Here is a 20119-nt window from a genome sequence, read left to right as displayed (position 1 = left end):
TGGTTAGATTCATATATCTTTATTGAAATAATATACTTAATAGCTATCTATTTTCATATATTTTTTTAAATATTTTATATTTATTAAAAAAATTATTATTAAAAAAAAGGCCTCGTTCGTTGGATTCGCCTTAGGCCCCGGAATGTATTGGGCCGCCCCTGTTCTGAACCTCAACAATTTTTGAAACATCATTTCTTTCATCTCTTTTCACTGTCAGAAATTGTTTTGTTTCGACATTTCATCCTCATATTTAATTAAATTGAGGCAGCAGATGTATACGTACTGCATGCATGTTTGCTCTTGTAATCTTGTACTTGTTAATGATCATCTCCCTTCCTCTCTTTCTCACCTTTCAGGCCGAAATAAAAGACCCTTAGACTGTTAATCAGGTAAATGATGGAGTTCAAAATTGTTCAATGGGTCACTTCCGGCTTGCAATTTGCTTGACCTATTGAATTGTCAGGTTGTATCTTATTAGGTGTCTGAATTTTCCAATCAGTATAAAGTATAAAGATTATAATGTAAGAAAATTTTACTTCAAAAATATAAAGATGGCATGTGCTATTCGATATGTAACTTAGAGACATTTTGGTCATTCACTTCTATATATTCTGTAAGATGTCCAAATCGAGAAACAAACTGCAGGAACCTACCAGCGACAAAATAATACAGAATCTATTCAGAAACTTATAATTTTTTTTCCTGCATATATATTTCATGTAGAGACTAGACTACTCACAAGCTGCATATATGAAATTAATGATTGGGAATAAGCAATTGCCGACTTAGCACTCATTTTTTGATTATAAAAACTGAAGAATTTTCAGTCATTGCATGAAATTAGTAACTTTGAAAAATAACTGATATATCATTTTACATAGCGTTTAAATTAAAATTAATTTTCGCCAACATACTTTCAGTTTTGGATCTCTATATAAAATTATATTAATAACTCAAAAAAATGCTAGGTAAGCTAAAAAATAACTATGGACCTTTAACTAATTTTTCTCTAAAGGAATTTCATAGCGAGCGCAGCCATATGCGTTTTTAACGCGAACAGCTCAGGGACCTATGGGTAATAAAATATTTCGCTAGGGATGAAAATGATTTTTCCGTCTACCGTGCGGCGGTACGGGGCTTTGTATCGTCGTCATCGGGTCGCCAATAAAACACCACCCTCGACCCTTCGTCTTCTAGTTCCCTCTAATTCCTATTAACCTCCCTTGGTCCTCACCCCCTCTTCTCTCTCTGTGTCTCTGCGAGGCATCCCAAGATTCCATCAGAGGATCGAATCCTGTGGCTCGGCTTCCTTGAAATCTAGGGTTTTCTCGATTCTCCTCTTCCCCTTCTGTCTCAATTATTCTTCTAAGTCGACGACTCTCGGAGATCCGAGGTATGCGAAAATAGGATCTTGACGAAATTATTCATTCGATCTTTTACGATTTTGCTGTTTTTCTCTAGACTCTCAATCTAAGGTTTCGGGATTATTACGAGAACGACTTCTGCTCTTTTTTGAATAGGGAGCGGATTGGGGTTTCTACGTTGTTGATTTTTCGAGTAAAATTCGATTTTATTATCGCCCTTCAATTGGGGTCTGATCGGGTTTTTTTTTTCTTTTCAATTGGGGCCTGATCGGGTTTTTTCTTTCCTTGGTATGGATTGGGTTTGTTAGTTACCAAGGTGGTTAGAGTTTTGTTGTTTGTTTTATTATTTCTTGATTGACCGAGAGAGCTAGGGTTTTTATTTTTTGCTTCATTAGTGCTCTTCTAATCCGTTCTTAAAGAATGCAGCTTATTTTCATTCCCAAATATAGCTTATTTCTATTGTCTGCACCACGAGAAACCGACCATGGAGAAAGGAGTTGGATCTGACCTCTTTGTAAACGATGGTTCTTTTATGGAAAAGTTTAAGCAACTCCAGCAAGAAAAGCAAGAAAACGCGGAAGCTGAGAAGCCTAAATCTAGTACTCCGGCTGGCTCTTCTGTTTTTGTGAAGCCAGCCGTTTTAGGGAACAAGAGGACATTGGATATGAAGACGAAGACCAACCCTCCTGTATCTGGTGGAAAGTTTGCCTTCAGCTTGAAACAGAAGTCCAAGATTGCGGTGGCCCCTGTAAAATTTGTTGCTGATGAAGAGGAGGAAGGAGAGGATGTAGAGGCTGGATCTAATGACGAGCCAGCAAAGCGGCAGAAATTCAGTCAAGAGGATGCCTCTAAGCCATCATCACATCAGGGGGATGTTGGTAATTGCTCGTTTTCCTGTCTGGTATATGCTGCAATTGTGGGTTAGGAAAGCCTTAATATTTTTAGACTATTGCTATTTTCCAGTAATTGCTGGTTGGTAAGGAAATATTAGAATATTTTGCTTAGTCCCATTCTTAAATGGAAGCTGATTCACAAAACATGCCTAGACATTAGAAGAGATATGGGAACTTTTGGACAGAAACTATGAAACTTGTTCTTTTATTTATATTCAATTTGATGAAAATTTTTTTCTCATTACTTTCTATTTTTGCATGCCTGCATGCATGAGCTTATGAATGTAAATGGTTGAATTGGCTGATTCATAAAGTTTTTGCTATTACTTTTTTGTTTTTCTTTTCGGGGGGATGGTTGGATTAAGTCTTGTCAAATATTTCTTTTCCTGTAAATGGTTCTGCTTCAATTGGCATATTATAATTTATATTGTTTTATTTATTGACTCTTTGTGGGTATGATGTTATACGTAAATATGCATTGCAAGCTTGTTCATCTCTCTCTCTCTCTCTCTGTATCTATCTCTGTCTCTCTCTCTCACTCTCACTCTCACTCTCTGTGAACCTGAGATGACCTTTAAGTGGATTTTGTGGGGGGCTGACCTTTAAAGTTAACTATTTCAGAAAGTTCGTATAGGAGACTAGGCCAGTGCTCTATCCTTTTTATATATGATGGTTTTTATATAACATTTTCTTGGATATTAGTTATGACTGTTTTCATTATTTTTAATAGCCATTCATGTTGAGTGATGCATGGCATTGCTGTGAGAATTTCTTCAGAAATATTCTTAAATGTTTGCGCTAAAATCAAATTGAATAACTTATTCCTGTGAAAATTAATTCTCTGTTTACATTTCTATCAGATTATTTGTTACATTGATGATTAACATCCATCATTTTCAGCTGTAATACCTCAGAATTCGGTGCCTTCATAGTTTTTTGCAACTGAATATATTTTTCATTGCATGAGTTATAGGCCTGCAGTATTTTCTTTGAGAAATTGGAGGTGATTTTGTATAGGAGCCAGCATTACCGTTTTCTCCCATCAAATTAACCATTTTTCTTAGGCTTTAACAAATCTTGAAGTCACCTACTGGCATTTGTCTACGAGAGAAAGCAGAAATGTTTTAGTATACTGACTGAAAAGCACTGGAAAGTGCACAGGAGGCCAACTTTCCTGTTCTACCTCTTCATTCTTTTCCTTCTCAAGTTTAGTAAGCGCTCTTCAAACTTCAGATTGTTAGTGTAATTAAGACACCCTTTAGTCTACCACCAGGGTTGTATGTTTCTCATGATGATCCACTAAGAATGGATGGTGTGCTGAAAAATTTGCAAGATCCTTAATCCTACTAGGTTTTGTCTTCCATGTTACCAAATTCAGATGACTCTTTCTTACATAATTCAGCAATGTTGCTGATTTTATCCTAACCTTACTATTTAGGTTCATATCTTGTATATTTTCTAGAAGAAACCAAAATGTCTGATTTTTATTGAAAATGCGAGGGAGCAGCTCTGACAAAGAAGGTGGAACCGTTTCGAACCGCCCGATTCAGGGCACACGGACAATTTCGGCAATGAAATCGAGAAGCCGATGGAGGGGGAGAGAGAAGGAAAGAGAAGAAAAGAGAGAGAGAGAGGAGCGAGGGAGAGGGAGGATGGTGGATGGCTGGTGGAGGGCCGTGGAGTCGCACATAGGGGTGGAGGAGGGGCTTCGTCTCTAGTTTTCCTATTTTGTTCAAAACAAGGATCTCGGAGGGGGGAGGGGCCCTTTTTTAATTTTGAAAATTTTAAGTGAAGTTGGCTACCCTCTTGTCGACTTTATTTTTTATTTTAAAAAAATTAAGTGAAGTTGGCAAGAAAGTTGCCAACTTCACGTAAAATTTTTAAAATTAAAAAAGGGCCCCTTTTCAGAATGCGGAGCACCTCCTCCGCCTCTTTGCACGACTCTGTGGCCCTCCGCCGGACGTCCGCCACCCTCCTCTCTCCCTCCCTTCCTCTCCCTCTCCCTCCCTCCTCCTCTTTTCCCCCCTCCAGTTGTCCCTCTCCCCTGCCTCTATGCGTGTCAGGTTGCGCTCTATTGGTCTTCTCCCTCTCTCTCCCTTCCTCCCTCCCTCTCTTTTCCTCTATCTTGTTCTCCCTCCCCCGTCGCCCACCCCCCCCCCCCCCCCCCCCCGCCCCACCCTCTCTATTGTGTAGGTATAGGCCTGGCATGGACCGACACAGGAGCATATGAATTGTTGCTGAGCAACCGGTCCGGACCTTCCGGTACTGGCACTACAATCCTTGCTTTGATGCTTGACATGTTCACATGCATATTACTACATTTTTCGGCATCACGACTTGCACTCCTTGCTCCATTGCACTAGAGGAGTTTTTATCACATGTAAGATGTGTGCCAGGCTTTCTTGAAGGTTCTTGTCTCATGAATGCAGCTTGTATCTTAAATATCTATCGACCTTGGTGGAAAGAGATGCTGATTGAAAGAATTGGAAAAATATGGCACGCCTGCTACAACAGTAATTTGCATTTCTTTGTTCATTCTCCTGGTATTAATGAGTTCTTTAAGTGATATGCAGCACCATCTCCCCCAAGTGATCCTGCAGTGAGGAAAGTTGCTGACAAATTGGCAAGTTTTGTCGCAAAAAATGGTAGGCAGTTTGAGCACATCACGTGTCAAAGAAATCCTGGAGATACTCCTTTCAAGTATGTATGCTTTCTTACTATGTCTATGCAGATATAAATTGTTTTGCTATAAAGCATGTTTGTGCAGCAGATCTGATGTCTCTACATGGTAGATTTTTAACTCTGTTGTTATAGAATGCTGCTTTCAAATTAATGCGTGTATATTTTGCTATTAGTAATGCATTATATATGATCGATATTCAGCTTCAATGTAAATTATTAATTTGGTTTCTAAAGAAGGAACAGTCACAGACTCGCAGTATTCCCTGTTGCATCTCATTCTGTAAAGATGTGGACTCAAATAGAGTGGATAAAGGTCCTTTATTTTTATTCATTTGCTGTTCCTTTTATCTGTTTGATTTGTTGTAAGTGGGCTGAGTGGGAACTGACTTCGCTGAGGGGACTTTGGCTCCTTACCAGCTGAAGTCACTGCTGGTCCTTGAGCTCAATTTCATTTGGAGTGGGAATTCAGCCACTTCATGGTAACCAATGCCCCCAAAGTAACTTCAAGGTGCTCACTCACGAGCAACCGAACATGCCTTTATGCTAACTCATGGATGCATGTCTGTCTGTCTCGGAGGAGTGGAATAAAATTTGCCATGTTGATACAATGTTAACCAAAGGATTTAACGATAGTGCAAGTTTTTTAGTGTAAAGCTTGTTCTGATAGCTAGGAAATGAGTAAATTTGAGTAGGCAATACAAAATAAAGTGACGGGAATTGGTTGAGATGGTACGGAGAAAAATAATCAAATAATTACCAACTTCAGTAGTGCATGAGCATTTCTTACACAAGAGTCCCTATCTGGTAAGGTTTTGAATATAAACTTGTATATAATGAGTTTCATGTTTTGATAGCTTGATAGTTAGTTGTAAAATATTCTCAAACTTTATTGGGCCACTGGTAAACCACTCAGCACTGGTAATGTATCTTTACTAGCATAAGTTAATACAACACCTTATAACTGTACTTGAGTCGTTATTCTAGATTGCAGAGAAAGGGTAACCATATAAAGGTTTGTGCTTTCATAAATTGGTCTCTCTATTTTCTATTTTTAAGATTTGTTTGAGAATTATCTATCAATGTTATTTTTTTGTCGGCAACACGAATCAAGAGAGTGGCATGCCAAGCTAGTATACTGTTTGGCATCATTCTAGCATCAGGCTGGCAACATGACCAATACAATGCTTGATACCTGTATCGCAATGTATGCAAAAATGACGGGAGGAGGGCATCATAAGAGATGGATTTGTTTGGAAAAGACTTAATTATTGGATAATTTAGTTAACATGATTTGGTAGAATAAAATCCTTGTCAAGAATGAATAGTGATAAAGAAATGTTGAGTCTGACTTAAATATACAACAAGCTTTATTTTGTAGTTTTGCATGGGTGAACCTTATTGTGACACATTATTTTGGAAGTTGGAGAACTTTGGAAATTTGATATGTGATTTGGGGTTGGAATTTGAGTACATGCAATGGTGTCATTTTTAGTTACTTCAGAATTTTGAGGACTTGATGTTCTATTCCTCTGCTCCTGTTTGGTTTAGTGAGACTGGGTTAAGTGGAACAACTTTGGGGCAGAAATGAAGGGCAAATTGGAATAATAAACAGATCCTGGCATTTTAGCAGAATCGTTGTATTCAAGTTTATCAATGCCAAGTGGAGTTAATAAGGAAAAGTCAGATGTGAGTTTTTCTGAAATCCTCCTGTTGCTGCTCCTTTTGCCTCCTTTATAGTGGAGGAAAGATTGTTACTTAGCAGGGTGAGCTGGCATTAACTGGTTTAATTTGTTTGTTCTGTATTATTCTCAAAATAAGGAGGGACTTGAGAGTATATAATGTAAAGAACTTGCATTTTCTTTTTCTATTATAACTTGAATTGTGCATCCCAGTGAAATAAGCTTTCCCTATTGATTATGATATCACATGTATTTAGGAGAACAGGAAGATGAGATTCTTACAGATTAAATAAAAAAAATACATAGTGCCACATGATATCCGATTCCCCTAGGGGTCTTGATTTCATGATGATGGTGCTTATTTACCAAAAAACATGTGCTAGTTTTGATCTGCTCAGGGATGGAGCCAAGATTTTTCCTGAGGGACAATAACAAGTAAACAAAGTCTAAACAAGGCAAAACTTTATTGATTACAAAATGTATTATATATTGAATTTGTGCATTACATTCATAAAAGAAGCTTTATCAAACATTACATTATTTTTTAGATTTGAGCATTTAGATAACAAAAATTGTAGTTTCTAAATATCATATCCCAGTTATGATGAAACATTTTTGATATGTTGATGTGTGTACAGGAAGTTGAATTTTTCATCCAACAAAGGCAAGTGAAATTAAGTGAAATTGAGCTAGAAGAATAGATAAAAGGGTGCATTAAGAGAATAATTTTAAAAGATGATGAGCATGACATAGCCATTCTTGATGAGAAGATATACTCCCCACTGACCCGCCGCGTCCATGGTACCACTTGATTCTATATGTAACATAGCCTCTCTATCCCCCCCCCCCCCCAAAAAAAAAAAAAAAAAAACTCTCCCCCCTCTTCTTTGTGAAGACTAATCTATGTAAAATCTAGACTAGTCGTTATACCTTTCTTTCCTACAGCTAGATTCGACAAGAATATAAGAATATTAGGTTTTTCCGGTCTTTTCTTCTTTCTAAAGAACCAGCGATTTGAGACGTATAAACTATTCCACTTTAAGGCATGCCTCGACCCCTCCCACATGACGGGCCTTGATGTCGATAAAGTCGAGCTGGTCATCGATCAGGGTAGTCAATTTGTTCCTTATTTACTGCCATGTCGCCACCTCTCTGCTCTCTCTTTCTTATTAGTGGGTGCAAACCCTCTTCTCCTCTCTTCCTTTCTAATAGCCATGCCAATTCTCTCCCTTATTTAATTTCCCATCTTAACTACCACAAAATATTTCAATCTTTCCATACTCTGTCTCTCTGTACTCTCTTTGCCTCTTTCCTTTATATTCAAGGAAGCTGATAAAAGAGCCCTAATTGCTGAAGAAGTGGACTTGAACATGATACGTTGGTGACATGCTACTTGATGATAATCACAAAGAGGGGCCATACTCATGAACTTTTAAGAGATTGTTCCAAGCCTGGGGAGCTGTCCTTGGGTATGCCTTTTTCATAGAATTCAAACATCTTTGTAAAGATGATATGTCGGTGTTGCTGGAAATTGGACCCGGGGGCAATCTTCGGTCGAGGGAGAGGGAGCTGCGGGTCACCACGGCGGGGCGGCGACCAGTCGGCGGGCGGCGTCCTTCGTCTGGGGTGGCCGGAGAGAGGGAGCTGGGGGTCCTCACGGCGGGACAGCGATCCGTCAGCGGGCGGCATCCTCCGTCTGGGTGCCTGCAGACAAACCGGTGGCCGGGTTTTCCGGCGCCGGCCCTCCGACGCTCAAGTCAGGGAGGGGGCAGATAGTGTAAGGAGGAGATGAACAGTACTTGTAAGGCGCGGAATTTTCCAACCCCCTCCTGAGAGGCCAAGGCTCCCTTTTATAGGTGGGGGTCGGTTTACCTGTGATGTAACAGGGCGAGGCCATAGTACGGCTCGGCATGTGGCTCAGGTCGGCGCACGGTCAGGCGAATCATTGTACTGATGTCGGCGGTGAGGGCGTCGTACGACCCGAACCAGTACGCTACCAGGCGAATCATTGCATTGGTGTCGGAAGTATGGCCGAGATCAGAGACTTATCATGGTTGACCAGACTCTGCTGGGCTAACTTGCCGTGGAGAGCCGAGGATCCGTAGATGTCAGGAGCCATGCGCATTAATGGTGGAGTAAGCCGGAGATCCACATTAATTGTAGAGTAAGCTGGAGATCCGCATTAATGGTGGAGTAAGCCGGAGATCCGCATTAATTGTAGAGTGAACCGGAGGGTTACAGCGGCCATGCGCAATAAATGCTGAAGCAGTGGCAGGGTATGGTCCTCAGTTGGACCTCAGAGGAGTACGGCCGTAGTAGGTGGCTGGCAAGGGTAGACCTTGAGCATCAAGATTTTTCTAGGTCGGACGTCTTGAGGTCGGACGTTCCGAGGTCGGACGCCGACTTCGGCTGTTCAGGGTCGGCGATCGTGCGGCTTCTTGGGGGCATTTGTGTCACTTGGGGGGAAAAATCTTATTCCCCCAACACTACCCCCCGACTTCCGAGTTCGAGCGGCTTGCGGGCTCGGACGTGGGAAGTAAAGTCTATCATTAAAGTTGGGGGGCGAATCTCGTCCGCGCCCTCATGTTTCTCGGAGTGTTTATGGCGAGACCCGCGCCCTTGGGCGTTTCGAGGTTGCTTTATTCAGCGAACTTATGGTGGAGCTCGTGTCTTTACGTTTCTCGGAGCGGGTGTAACGGGGGTGGCGTCTCTTGGATCGCCAAGATCGCTTTGTGCGGCGGACTCATGATGAGGGTCCTTTGTAGGGAGCGCGGACTAATAGTCGAATTATCGCCGAAGGTTTTCATAGTTATTGCTCTCGGACTCTGCCGAGATTTCAGTGAATAAGGCTGGAATCTCTGAAGATCGCCTTAGTATCTGTGTTCGGCTGGTGCACTTGCGGCCGGGACCGCTTTCTCAGCTAGACATCGGAGTCTATGTATGGGGGCCGAGTTGGGCCCCAACTTACGAAGACTTTGCTCAAGTTGAGACTTGACGAGTGGAGACTTGTCGAACGGAGCATGCATAATGTAATTAGGAGATCGGTCTTAAGCCGACCCATTGGAGTAGCCCGACTTTGGGGCGAGATAGGACTCCAACGTTAGATGATTAGCGGTATGTAGATAAAATTTGACAAGGAGGGCATCGAGTTGGATGTACCTCTTGCATTCTCGGAGTTGTGTTTCACATGGCGGAGTAGGTTGCTTCCCTTTCTCGTCGTCCTCCGGAGTCATTTTGACTTGTAAGGGGGCTCGGGCTTCTCACGGACCCGACGACACCCACCGAAGTTGAGAGGATCTGGGGAGGCTTTATTGATCTACAGTTCTTTTCGAGGTCGAGGGAGCTTGGGACCTTCTGGTCGGACCTCGGGGCGCCCCAACCTTAGTTGAGGAGTCTTGTGTCAGGTCGGCGGGCCTGTGGGCGCTCTACCGAAGTAGGGTGCGCGCTAGTTCAATGGCAGAGCTCTGCTTCAGAAAGTATTGTCCGCTTCGGAGATCGGGGATCGTCGACCGCTCCCGGGGCTCCACTTTGTGGCGCCCCGGGTGGAACCACCCTTTCCACCCCTCACGGCTTCGTCCCGAGGTCGAGGGAGTTTGGAACTCAGCGGTCGACCCTCGGGGCATCCCGACCTTAGTCGAGGGATCGTTCGTCAGGTCGGTGGGTCTGGGCACGCTCTACCGACCTGCGACGCTTCCCGAGGTCGAGGGAGTCTGGTTCTCTACGGGTTCTCTACGGTCGACCCTCGGGGCATCCCGACCTTAGTCGAGGGATCCTTGCGTCAAGCCGATGTTTCATCGTCCTGCGATACTTCTCGAGGTCGAGGGAGTTTGGGACTCTACGGTCGAGTCTCGAGGCATCCCGATTTTGGCCGGAGAATCTGAGGATCACAGACGGCCCAACATTAGAAGAGAATTACAGTCATCAAGATAAGAGAATTATTTGCAGAAAAGGAACTGAGCCCATTGTCCTGATTGTCTTGAACCCCTAGGGGTTTTACTGGTAGTACATTCGTAGATTCTCGGAGTTCCAGCTTTGCGGGATCAGGGTCCCCTCTAGGGACTTTAATTTATACGCCCCTGGTCGTTGCACCCGGGCGATTTGATACGGTCCTTCCCAATTTGGGGCGAGCTTTCCTTGCTCGGTCGGTTGAGAAGCCTCGGCTCTCCTGAGGACGAGGTCCCCTACTTTGAAGAGCTTGGGCTTGACTCTGGAGTTGTAGTATTGGGCCGTTCGCTGTTGGTATCTTGCCATGCGGACCCGGGCGACCTCTCGTGTCTCTTCGACGAGGTCCAAGTTGCTCCTGAGCTGGGAGGAATTGGTGTCGGGGTCATAATGCTTCACCCTTGGAGAAGGCAGGCCGATCTCCAACGGGATGACGGCCTCAGTGCCGTATGCTAGGTTGAAGGGGGTCTCTCCCGTGGGCAGTCGGAACGTGGTCCGGTACGCCCAAAGGACATTGTACAAGTCCTCGACCCACTGTCCTTTGGACCGGTCAAGCCTAGCCTTGAGTCCCTGCAAAATAGTGCGGTTAGTTACCTCAGTTTTCCCGTTTGTCTGGGGGTGAGCAACCGAGGTGAAGCGGTGATCAATGCCGAGCTCGGAGCAAAATTTCCTGAAATGGACATTGTCAAATTGTCGACCATTGTCGGATATAAGGATACGGGGTAGTCCGAATCTGCAGATTATGGACTTCCACACGAAGTCCCGCATCTTTTGCTCGGTGATCCGGGCGACGGGTTCGGCCTCGACCCATTTGGTGGAGTAGTCGATGGAGACGACCAGGAACTTTCTTTGTCCGGAGGCTTGGGGAAAGGGCCCCAGGATGTCGATCCCCCATTGGGCAAATGGCCAGGGGGCGATGATAGAAGTCAGCAGGGCCGAAGGTCGGCGCTGGATATTGGCGTTTCGCTGGCACCGATCGCATTTCCGGACGAAATCCGTCGCATCCTTCTGGAGTGTGGGCCAGTAATATCCTTGCCGCAGGATCTTGTGGGCCAGTGCCCGACTCCCCATGTGATTTCCGCAGATCCCTTCATGGACCTCTCGGAGGGCAAAGTCCGCCTCGGAGGGGCGGAGGCATCTGAGAAGGGGAGAAGTGAATGATCGACGATAAAGTCTATTCTCGTACAGGACATACCGGGGGGCTTGGCGCTTGATTCGGCGAGCCTCCGTCTCGTCATGAGGTAAGGTCCCGTCTTGGAGGTAGCGGACGAGCCCATCGATCCAGCTTGGCTCGGAGTCGATGCACATGGTGGGCTCGGGTTCCTCCGTGCTGGGGATCTGGAGATACTCGAGCGTTGTTCCCTTGGGAAGCTCGCTCATGCGGGAGGTTGCCAATTTGGATAGCTGGTCTGCCCTGAAGTTTTTCGCCCTGGGAATGTACTGAATATTGAAAGAATTCAGGGCAGACGTAAGTTCCCGCACCTTTTGGAGATACTTTTGCATGGATGGCTCTTTAGCTTCAAAGTCTCCTTGGATCTGGTTCACTACCAGCTGGGAGTCGCTGAAGGCCGTCAGGTCTTCCACTTTCAGTTCTTTCGCCAGCTTGAGCCCGGCGATGAGGGCCTCATACTCGGCCTCGTTGTTCGAAGCCGGGAACTCGAGGCGCAAGGCTTGCTCGGCCACCACTCCGTCTGGACTGGTGAGGATGAGTCCGGCTCCACCTGAGGCATTTTGAACCTTGCGGGAACCGGCTCATCCTCGATCCGGCAGGAGAAGGGGGACTTGGTAGTGAACTCAAAGTCTCCCTCCTGCCTCGCCTTCTTACTGTGGAGCGCTGCAATTTGGCGCTCCAAGTGCTCAACCTTTCTGTCGAGCTCCCCCACCCGCGGGATTGTCGCCGCGGTTTACGCCGGCTCACGGCGGTCCGGGGCTGACTCAGCCTCAGAAGGCTGGAGTCTTCTGTTGAGATCCTCCCCCGGTAGCTCTCTCTGGGGGGAAGTCCGTTCTTCGTTATTGGCTCTGGAGGAGCCATGTAGATTCTGGCCGGGGAGAACCGGGCCGTTGGGAAGAAATTCCGGCGGGACCTGGGCCTGCGGGGGAAGCGTTGGTAAAGCTTCCTCGCGTCGCAGGCCCTGAACGGCGGCGGCCAGGGCCTGGACTTACTGTACTAAGGCGTTGAACTGTTCCGGCTGGACCTGAGGAACTGGGTCAGCCGGAGTTGGAGAATTCTGGACAGAGCGTCCAGGACTTTGCGGGGGACGCCGGGAGACGTTGGAGGCTCCCTTACTTCTCAACTTCATGACTGCTACTCGGTCCCTTCCTCTAGCGCCAACTGTTGCTGGAAATTGGACCCGGGGGCAATCTTCGGTCGAGGGAGAGGGAGCTGCGGGTCACCACGGCGGGGCGGCGACCAGTCGGCGGGCGGCGTCCTTCGTCTGGGGTGGCTGGAGAGAGGGAGCTGGGGGTCCTCACGGCGGGACAGCGATCCGTCAGCGGGCGGTGTCCTCCGTCTGGGTGCCTGCAGACAAACCGGTGGCCGGGTTTTCCGGCGCCGGCCCTCCGACGCTCAAGTCAGGGAGGGGGCAGATAGTGTAAGGAGGAGATGAACAGTACTTGTAAGGCGCGGAATTTCCCAACCCCCTCCTGAGAGGCCAAGGCTCCCTTTTGTAGGTGGGGGTCGGTTTACCTGTGATGTAACAGGGCGAGGCCATAGTACGGCTCGGCATGTGGCTCGGGTCGGCGCACGGTCAGGCGAATCATTGTACTGATGTCGGCGGTGAGGGCGTCGTACGACCCGAACCAGTACGCTACCAGGCGAATCATTGCATTGGTGTCGGAGGTATGGCCGAGATCAGAGACTTATCATGGTTGACCAGACTCTGCTGGGCTAACTTGCCGTGGAGAGCCAAGGATCCGTAGATGTCAGGAGCCATGCGCATTAATGGTGGAGTAAGCCGGAGATCCACATTAATTGTAGAGTAAGCCGGAGATCCGCATTAATGGTGGAGTAAGCCGGAGATCCGCATTAATTGTAGAGTGAACCGGAGGGTTACAGCGGCCATGCGCAATAAATGCTGAAGCAGTGGCAGGGTATGGTCCTCAGTTGGACCTCAGAGGAGTACGGCCGTAGTAGGTGGCTGGCAAGGGTAGACCTTGAGCATCAAGATTTTCCTAGGTCGGACGTCTTGAGGTCGGACGTTCCGAGGTCGGACGCCGACTTCGGCTGTTCAGGGTCGGCGATCGTGCGGCTTCTTGGGGGCATTTGTGTCACTTGGGGGAAAAAATCTTATTCCCCCAACAGTCGGCATTTGCATTTTCTCCAGATTTGCAAGTTAAACTGAAAGGATTTGGGCTTCATATGCAATATGATAAGAGTGACTGTGGGAATAGATTCTAGGCTTACAATGTGCTTGATCAGCTGAAATTGTGCCTTGACAAGTTCAGGGCACTCTAAAGAAGAAAATGTTAAGTTATAGAGGGCTAAACAGATTTGAAATGCTGTGGGAGAATAGTTTAAATTTATGTAGCATATAGAGGTTTGACTTCAGGTGTTTTTTTGGCAAAATACTGATCGTGAACAGAAGGAAGAAGCTTTGCGTTTAAATCCTGAAAATGTGTTATATTGTAGCAAACCTTAAATGAATTGGTAGAAAGTGCCATTGGATAATCTGATGACATGATTATTCAGGATCTACTCATTATTGAGAACTTGCTGCAAATGCCTCACCTTCGACACGATTCCACATAAAAATACTATCTTATCACTTCCATGCCCATTGATTAATGCTTATTCGTGTATATGGACACAAGCAAGGATGTATCCTAGTCCTATATATCTGAAGCAGCACATGATGTGGGTCCTTTTTTCAGGAGGAGCCAGTTGTGGATAAAAGTTGGATTTGGGGTTGCCTTACCTGTTTTACAGTAGTTCTAAGAGCACTTGTTCTTGCACAACAATTGGATTTGGGGCTGCCCTGCCTGATTCTATGATAGTTATATGGACGGTTTCTGCATAACTTAGTTTTCTTAAGAGTTTCTTCATTTGCCTTTTTATGCTATTTTTAGACCTACAGATTGACCAAATCTTTGATAGTAGACCATTTGAATGAACATGATCTTTAGGGGCCTAGACATTGTGTGTAAGATAGTTTTTCACATACTCTGGAATATGGATTTTCATTTTTTATCTAGTATATTAATGATTTTTTATTGACATTTTGTGCTTTGCAGATTTTTGTTTGATTCAAGCTGTCCAGATTATAAATACTACGAGTATCGGCTTCTTGAGGAGGAAAAGGCACTTGCGCTGTCAAAGGATTCTCAGGCATCACAAGCTGGTTAGTAATAGCACATGCCTGACTCCATCTTTTCCAAATTCTGAGTAGCTTATTCGATTTGAAGACAGAAGAAAGGAATTTTCTGGCCTGAATGCAATCTGATATATTTAGGTGGTAATTTCAAAGTTATAACCTTCTCTTTCTGACAGCTAATGCAAGTGCTTCAACTTCTAGAACATCAAGTGGTTCTCAAAGGAGCAACTCCCAACAACATTCTAATTACCAAACTCCTGCTTTGGCGTTATATGGGACTTATGAGGAGCCTGCATCTGCAGGAAGAGCCTCCACTAATGGTATGCCCCTTCACTTTCTATTATTTAATTAACTGTTTCAATTGACATCCTCGAGTAAATCTATTTACGTTAATGATTTCACTTTGAGCTAGTTGTAATGTAATTTTCATGAATTAGCTGCCTCTGGATTTGGCATTTTCCTTGCAAGTTTAATGTTGGTGGCATTTTTAGAGGCACTTATAGAAGTGTTCTTGCTCTGTGATGTCCCCAACGCTTATTGATTGAACAACATCAAAGCCAATACCTTTCTTCTGTTTGACTGTTTGCCTTGTTGGCATGTGCTGGTAGAGATAGAGAGGTGCTTGCATAATCATTTTTTTGTTATCGGTATTCATGACCATTGGAGAGTCATTTTTTTTCTTTTGCAAAATTAAATAATAGGTTGATTTTTCTTTGTGAGATTAAACATAATAGGTATTTCTTAGCAAGGATGTTGTTTGACATTTTTTTTGTTGCATGATTATAAAATCGCATCACGACTAGCTGTCTCGCCACAAGATCTAGACTTCCATATTTGTTTCTTTATTACATCATTCCCTGTTGATGATTTTATACCATTTGTTGAAACAAAAGATAATTGAAATTTGCAACATGTAATGCTCTCGGAAAGTTTTGATCTTTCCTTTGACCAAAATGACTCATCATAATCTTTGTAAGTTGCACCAAACTTGGATCAGGTTGAAGTTTTGGGAATCCGGAATTGGACAGTAATATTTTCATGGCTAACCATGAAGAAGACCTCTTTTTTTAATATATATATATATATATATATATATATATATATATATATATATATATGTTGATTTCTAGTGAACGCGGATCTGAGATCCTGGAGGACAGAAGTTGTGATTACAGTAGCAGGGTGAGCATGCTTTGTCTTTTTCGTTTAGATGCTGGCATCTTTTTCTTTTTCTGATATTTAATTTGTAGTCGAGTTTTACTCAGTTTTTACTCTATTGTTATGTGGTTTTTGCACATGAGGATAAATTTCTGGATTTGTAGTTCTGCCATGCTCAGGTTTTTGATGATTGTTAGTGTTGTCAAAATCCAAAGGTTTGATGGAAGGATAAAATTGAACTATTTGATACAATAATGAAGTTAGGGGAGGTTTGGATAATTTTTGCCATGTTCCCATGCAGCCACAATATGGCTTGTCATATGCCGTAGGCATGGCTCTTTTTGATTTGCTTGATTCAGGGTCTATGGCACCTTTCTCTTGTGCTTGTTGATGAAGGAACAAGAGGAGAGCAATCTAGGGCATGCCTGCTTTTCTGCATTCAACACCTCCTCCTAAAGCCATGGCAATGGTTGTAATGCTTTCTAATGCCTAATTACTTCTTGAGGGGTCAAGGGTGGCAGGAACATGTATTCGAGTGTCTTGTGCGGTTTTGGGGATGTGGCAACTAGTGATAGAGAGAGAGGGCGGTGATTGCCATTCTGATAGGATAGGCGAGGTCAAAAAAGGATATGGCCAAAAGGTCTGCCCAATATAGATCCAAACCAAAAATGTGGTAGCAGTGTATGCCGAACCGGCCCATACCGGCCGGTACGGGCCGGTACAAACCAGTCCGGCCAGCTACCGGTACGGCGGAGCCGTGGAAACCGGTACAGGCCGGTTTCTTGCCGGAGACGAAGAAGACGAGGAGAAAAAGAGAGAGCGCGGGGAAGAGAGGGAGGGAGCCCACCTTCGGCCGCCATCGGAGAGCCGCGGAGGGGCGTCGGAGGCCGGTGGGGGGCGGCGGAGGCCGGCGGGGGGTGGCGGAGCCCGCGGGGGCGCTGTGGAGCCCGCGCTCTCTCTGGTTCTCTTCTTCTTCCCCGGTTCCGGCGGGGAAGAGCTTCCCGGTTCGTACCGCCCGGAGCACGGTATGAACCGGCCCGTACCGGTCCGGTAGGCAACTGGTACGCCTACCGGATCCGGTACGGCGGACCTTGTATGGTAGTTAACATGGACCCAAACAAAATATAGCCCCAAAAATCTGTTGCTTAGATGTAGTCTAAATATGTTAAAGTCTGCATGAATAACTTTAAGACTCAAAATGGTTTTAAAGAACTTCAGTATGTCTACATATAGAGAGAGTAAAGCGATTGTGTGGGCACAATTGTGAGGTTGGTCTTGATCGGACGATAGGGGCCCAACACTGACGATCCATGCTGTTAGATGTGATGTACTATCAGAAAATCATGTGTTCTGGAGATCTCTAGCCTACGCATCTAGCGGTCAAAAAACATGCTTTGTTTCATGTTATTTGAACTAACATTTTTTGACAACTCGATACATAAGCTGGGAGTTTCTATCAGATGATAATTGGTTTGTAAGTACTGCTATGGGACACTTGACGGTCATGTTCCATTTTCAGGTGACACGGGTCCTCAGATTTGAGATAGGGTGGGGAGCCAACAACCTTTTCCCTGTATTCCACAAAAACAAATCATACTCATTAATAATTCTAGTTTCAAAAAATGAACTCTGCGCTCATTATGCAGGTTAAGCTATATGCAGCTTTTCTTACTCTTCCCTGAGATGGATGTGGAAGTTGTAGTGACTGATTGACCTAATCTTGTTGAATTATATAGTTTTAGAAACTAAATAACTTCTCCAATTGGTTGCGATATGTGGATCAGAATAAAAATTGCTAGAATAATGTATGCTATGATTGTTTGAACAAGTTCAACCTTCCTTCATGTTGTCTCCCGAATACAAATTGGAATGGATGCATTCTCTTGCAGGTGATTCCAGTGGACCTTCAGGTGCAGATCCTATAGCAATGATGGAATATTACATGAAGAAAGCTGCACAAGAAGAACAAAAGAGGCAACCTAAGCAGTCAAAAGATGAAATGCCACCACCTGCCTCTCTACAAGGTCTTACTTTCTCACTATTTTTTTTTTATATTCTATCTGTTATGTTTCTATTAAGTGATCGAAGGGTTGCATGGTATCAAAAGGACTAAGTTGGTGGAGTTCGAAACTTAAAATCCTACGATAAAGCTACCTCCAGTTCTTGTCCTTTTTCTGATTTAGGACTCGCTGAAAGTACTTTGTGATGACTATATTATATAATTCACAAATAGCTGCGAGCAAAGGGCGCTGATATTACTTAGAGCTTTTGAGGCTTCTATTTTTCTTTTCTTTGTGGTTTTGCAGCTCCTGTCAAGAAGGGCCATCACATGGGTGACTACATTCCACCGGAAGAGCTGGAGAAGTTTCTAGCTGCTTGCAATGATGCTGCTGCACAGAAAGCAGCTAGAGAGGCTGCAGAGAAGGCTAAAATCCAGGCTGACAATATTGGACACAAGCTTTTATCTAAAATGGGCTGGAAGGAAGGTAATATCAATGAATGCCTTTTTAGCTTCAAATGATTGCTGAATAAATTTTGCCTTTCCACTCGTGGAGGCTAGAGCTGGAAAGACTGGCTGCTTTTGTCTCTCTCAGTGAAGCCTAATCTACTTCCAAGATTACCTTGGGTGATAGACCTCACCTTATGGTGACAATCTCTTGTATGGAATCATCCATGTCTTTGCAAAACTGCAGTTGATTAATCACTTTTCTTTTGCTGAGATATGCTCTACTCAAAATTACAATGTTCCCTGCTGAGATTGATGATAGCTTCTTGTACTCAAGAAAGTTCTTGTGCATCATTTTTCCCCTGCTGGAAGCTGATCGAACTGTCTCCTCATTTTTGACAGTAAACTGACATCTTATGGATCATCATATTGTATGACAATTTTTTGTTGGATATAACCTATGTTTTACTTGCAGGGGAGGGGCTTGGCAGTGATAAGAGCGGCCGTGCAGATCCTGTGATGGCAGGAAATGTCAAGTTGGATAACTTGGGTGTTGGTGCACATCAACCTGGTGAGGTCACACCAGAGGATGACATCTATGAGCAGTACAAGAAGCGGATGATGCTTGGTTACCGTTATAGGCCAAACCCACTGGTAAATCTCCGTTTCATTTCAATCACCTGTGACAACCATTAAACATATGCGATGCAATATCTGACCTTCTGGTCTATTCTTATGCAGAACAATCCCCGGAAAGCATATTACTAAGGAGAACACCTGTGGCCTGGTCAAGCTGTAAGTCAGCCATCCGTTGTGTGCTTTTAAAGTTGGCCTCTATTAATGGAGTGATAATTATGAACTTTCATGATAGAATCCGATGGAAAAAAATATTTAAATATGAGGCAACATTCTCAAACTGTATGTATATTACTAATCTCTTCTAGTGGATTTGGTCTTTGACAGGTTTGTGATTCGATGCTTGATCTTTTCATCTTGCAGAAAAAATTGTGGGTTTGTGATTCCAATATTCGTTGTAAGAAAATTAGGAGTTAGAGGATTGTTCAGATATTGTGATTAGTCAGAGTATATGTTGTGTACCGAGCATGCAGTGGTTTTGAACTAGCAGAAAGGGGAAAACATATAACTCATTTAATCTTATTTGTTTCGTCTTCGTTTCCTCAAATTTGACATGTTTCAGTGTGCATAAGTTCAAAATTGTTATTTTTTTTGAAGTCCTTTAAATTATTTTCATCTATTTTGCTATCAGGGAGGAATGCTTGTTTGTAAGAATTTTAAGCTCGGTCCTAGAGTCTTTTTTATTTTTTTTTATTTTTACTACGACGGGTAATTCATACAACATGTGTATGGATACACCCAATAAAGTTAGAAAACAAAATATCATAGAGTTTTTGAGGCAGCTCCCCATTTTCTGTCCATACAGTGCTGCCGGCATGGTTGGCCACATAGGTGGCCATCTAGTCCACAACTTCATTGGCTTTTCTAAACATATGCTTAGTCTGGGCAATACTAGCATCTTTCATCATCATTCAGATATCATAAAGCAATGGATGGTCATCGGTAGCGACTCTTGGACTTTCCTAAATCTAACTGATGACTGTGGTTGAGTCACTTTCTAAAATGACTT

The 20119-nt window shown here is 44.1% G+C and overlaps 1 protein-coding gene across 4 annotated transcripts; it reads left to right on the top strand.

Annotated features, from left to right (window-relative positions):
• Positions 1-1163: 1163 nt before the first annotated feature.
• LOC103705370 (SWAP (Suppressor-of-White-APricot)/surp domain-containing protein / D111/G-patch domain-containing protein) lies at positions 1164-19657 on the top strand. 4 transcript variants are annotated; one of them, XM_088716330.2, is made up of 10 exons: positions 1164-1393; positions 1814-2242; positions 4831-4957; positions 14791-14897; positions 15047-15190; positions 17918-18052; positions 18335-18514; positions 18950-19128; positions 19216-19269; positions 19438-19657. In XM_088716330.2, the coding sequence occupies exons 2-9, from the start codon at positions 1849-1851 to the stop codon at positions 19240-19242; spliced, it is 1293 nt and encodes a 430-aa protein (XP_088572456.1). In that variant the 5' UTR covers positions 1164-1393; positions 1814-1848; the 3' UTR covers positions 19243-19269; positions 19438-19657. The 4 variants fall into 4 exon arrangements, with proteins under 4 accessions (XP_088572456.1, XP_088572455.1, XP_088572454.1 ...); XM_088716328.2 differs by having other exon boundaries at positions 1165-1393; positions 1791-2242; XM_088716331.2 differs by having other exon boundaries at positions 1166-1393; positions 1906-2242.
• Positions 19658-20119: the final 462 nt, after the last annotated feature.

The sequence above is a fragment of the Phoenix dactylifera genome, chromosome 2, assembly GCF_051530095.1.
Source record: "Phoenix dactylifera cultivar Ajwa chromosome 2, Ajwa_hap1_PhDact_Kaust_v1.1, whole genome shotgun sequence".
NCBI classification, from domain to species: domain Eukaryota; kingdom Viridiplantae; phylum Streptophyta; class Magnoliopsida; order Arecales; family Arecaceae; genus Phoenix; species Phoenix dactylifera.
This window is presented reverse-complemented; position numbering and strand designations above follow the sequence as displayed.

Excerpts from the sequence above, each read along its gene's own strand:
- LOC103705370 (XM_088716330.2), top strand. The coding sequence starts at position 1,849 with ATGGAGAAAGGAGTTGGATCTGACCTCTTTGTAAACGATGGTTCTTTT. Across the intron at positions 14,898-15,046 it reads TTCTCAGGCATCACAAGCTG|CTAATGCAAGTGCTTCAACT; the intron begins GTTAGTAATAGC and ends TCTTTCTGACAG. Across the intron at positions 18,515-18,949 it reads TAAAATGGGCTGGAAGGAAG|GGGAGGGGCTTGGCAGTGAT; the intron begins GTAATATCAATG and ends TTTTACTTGCAG.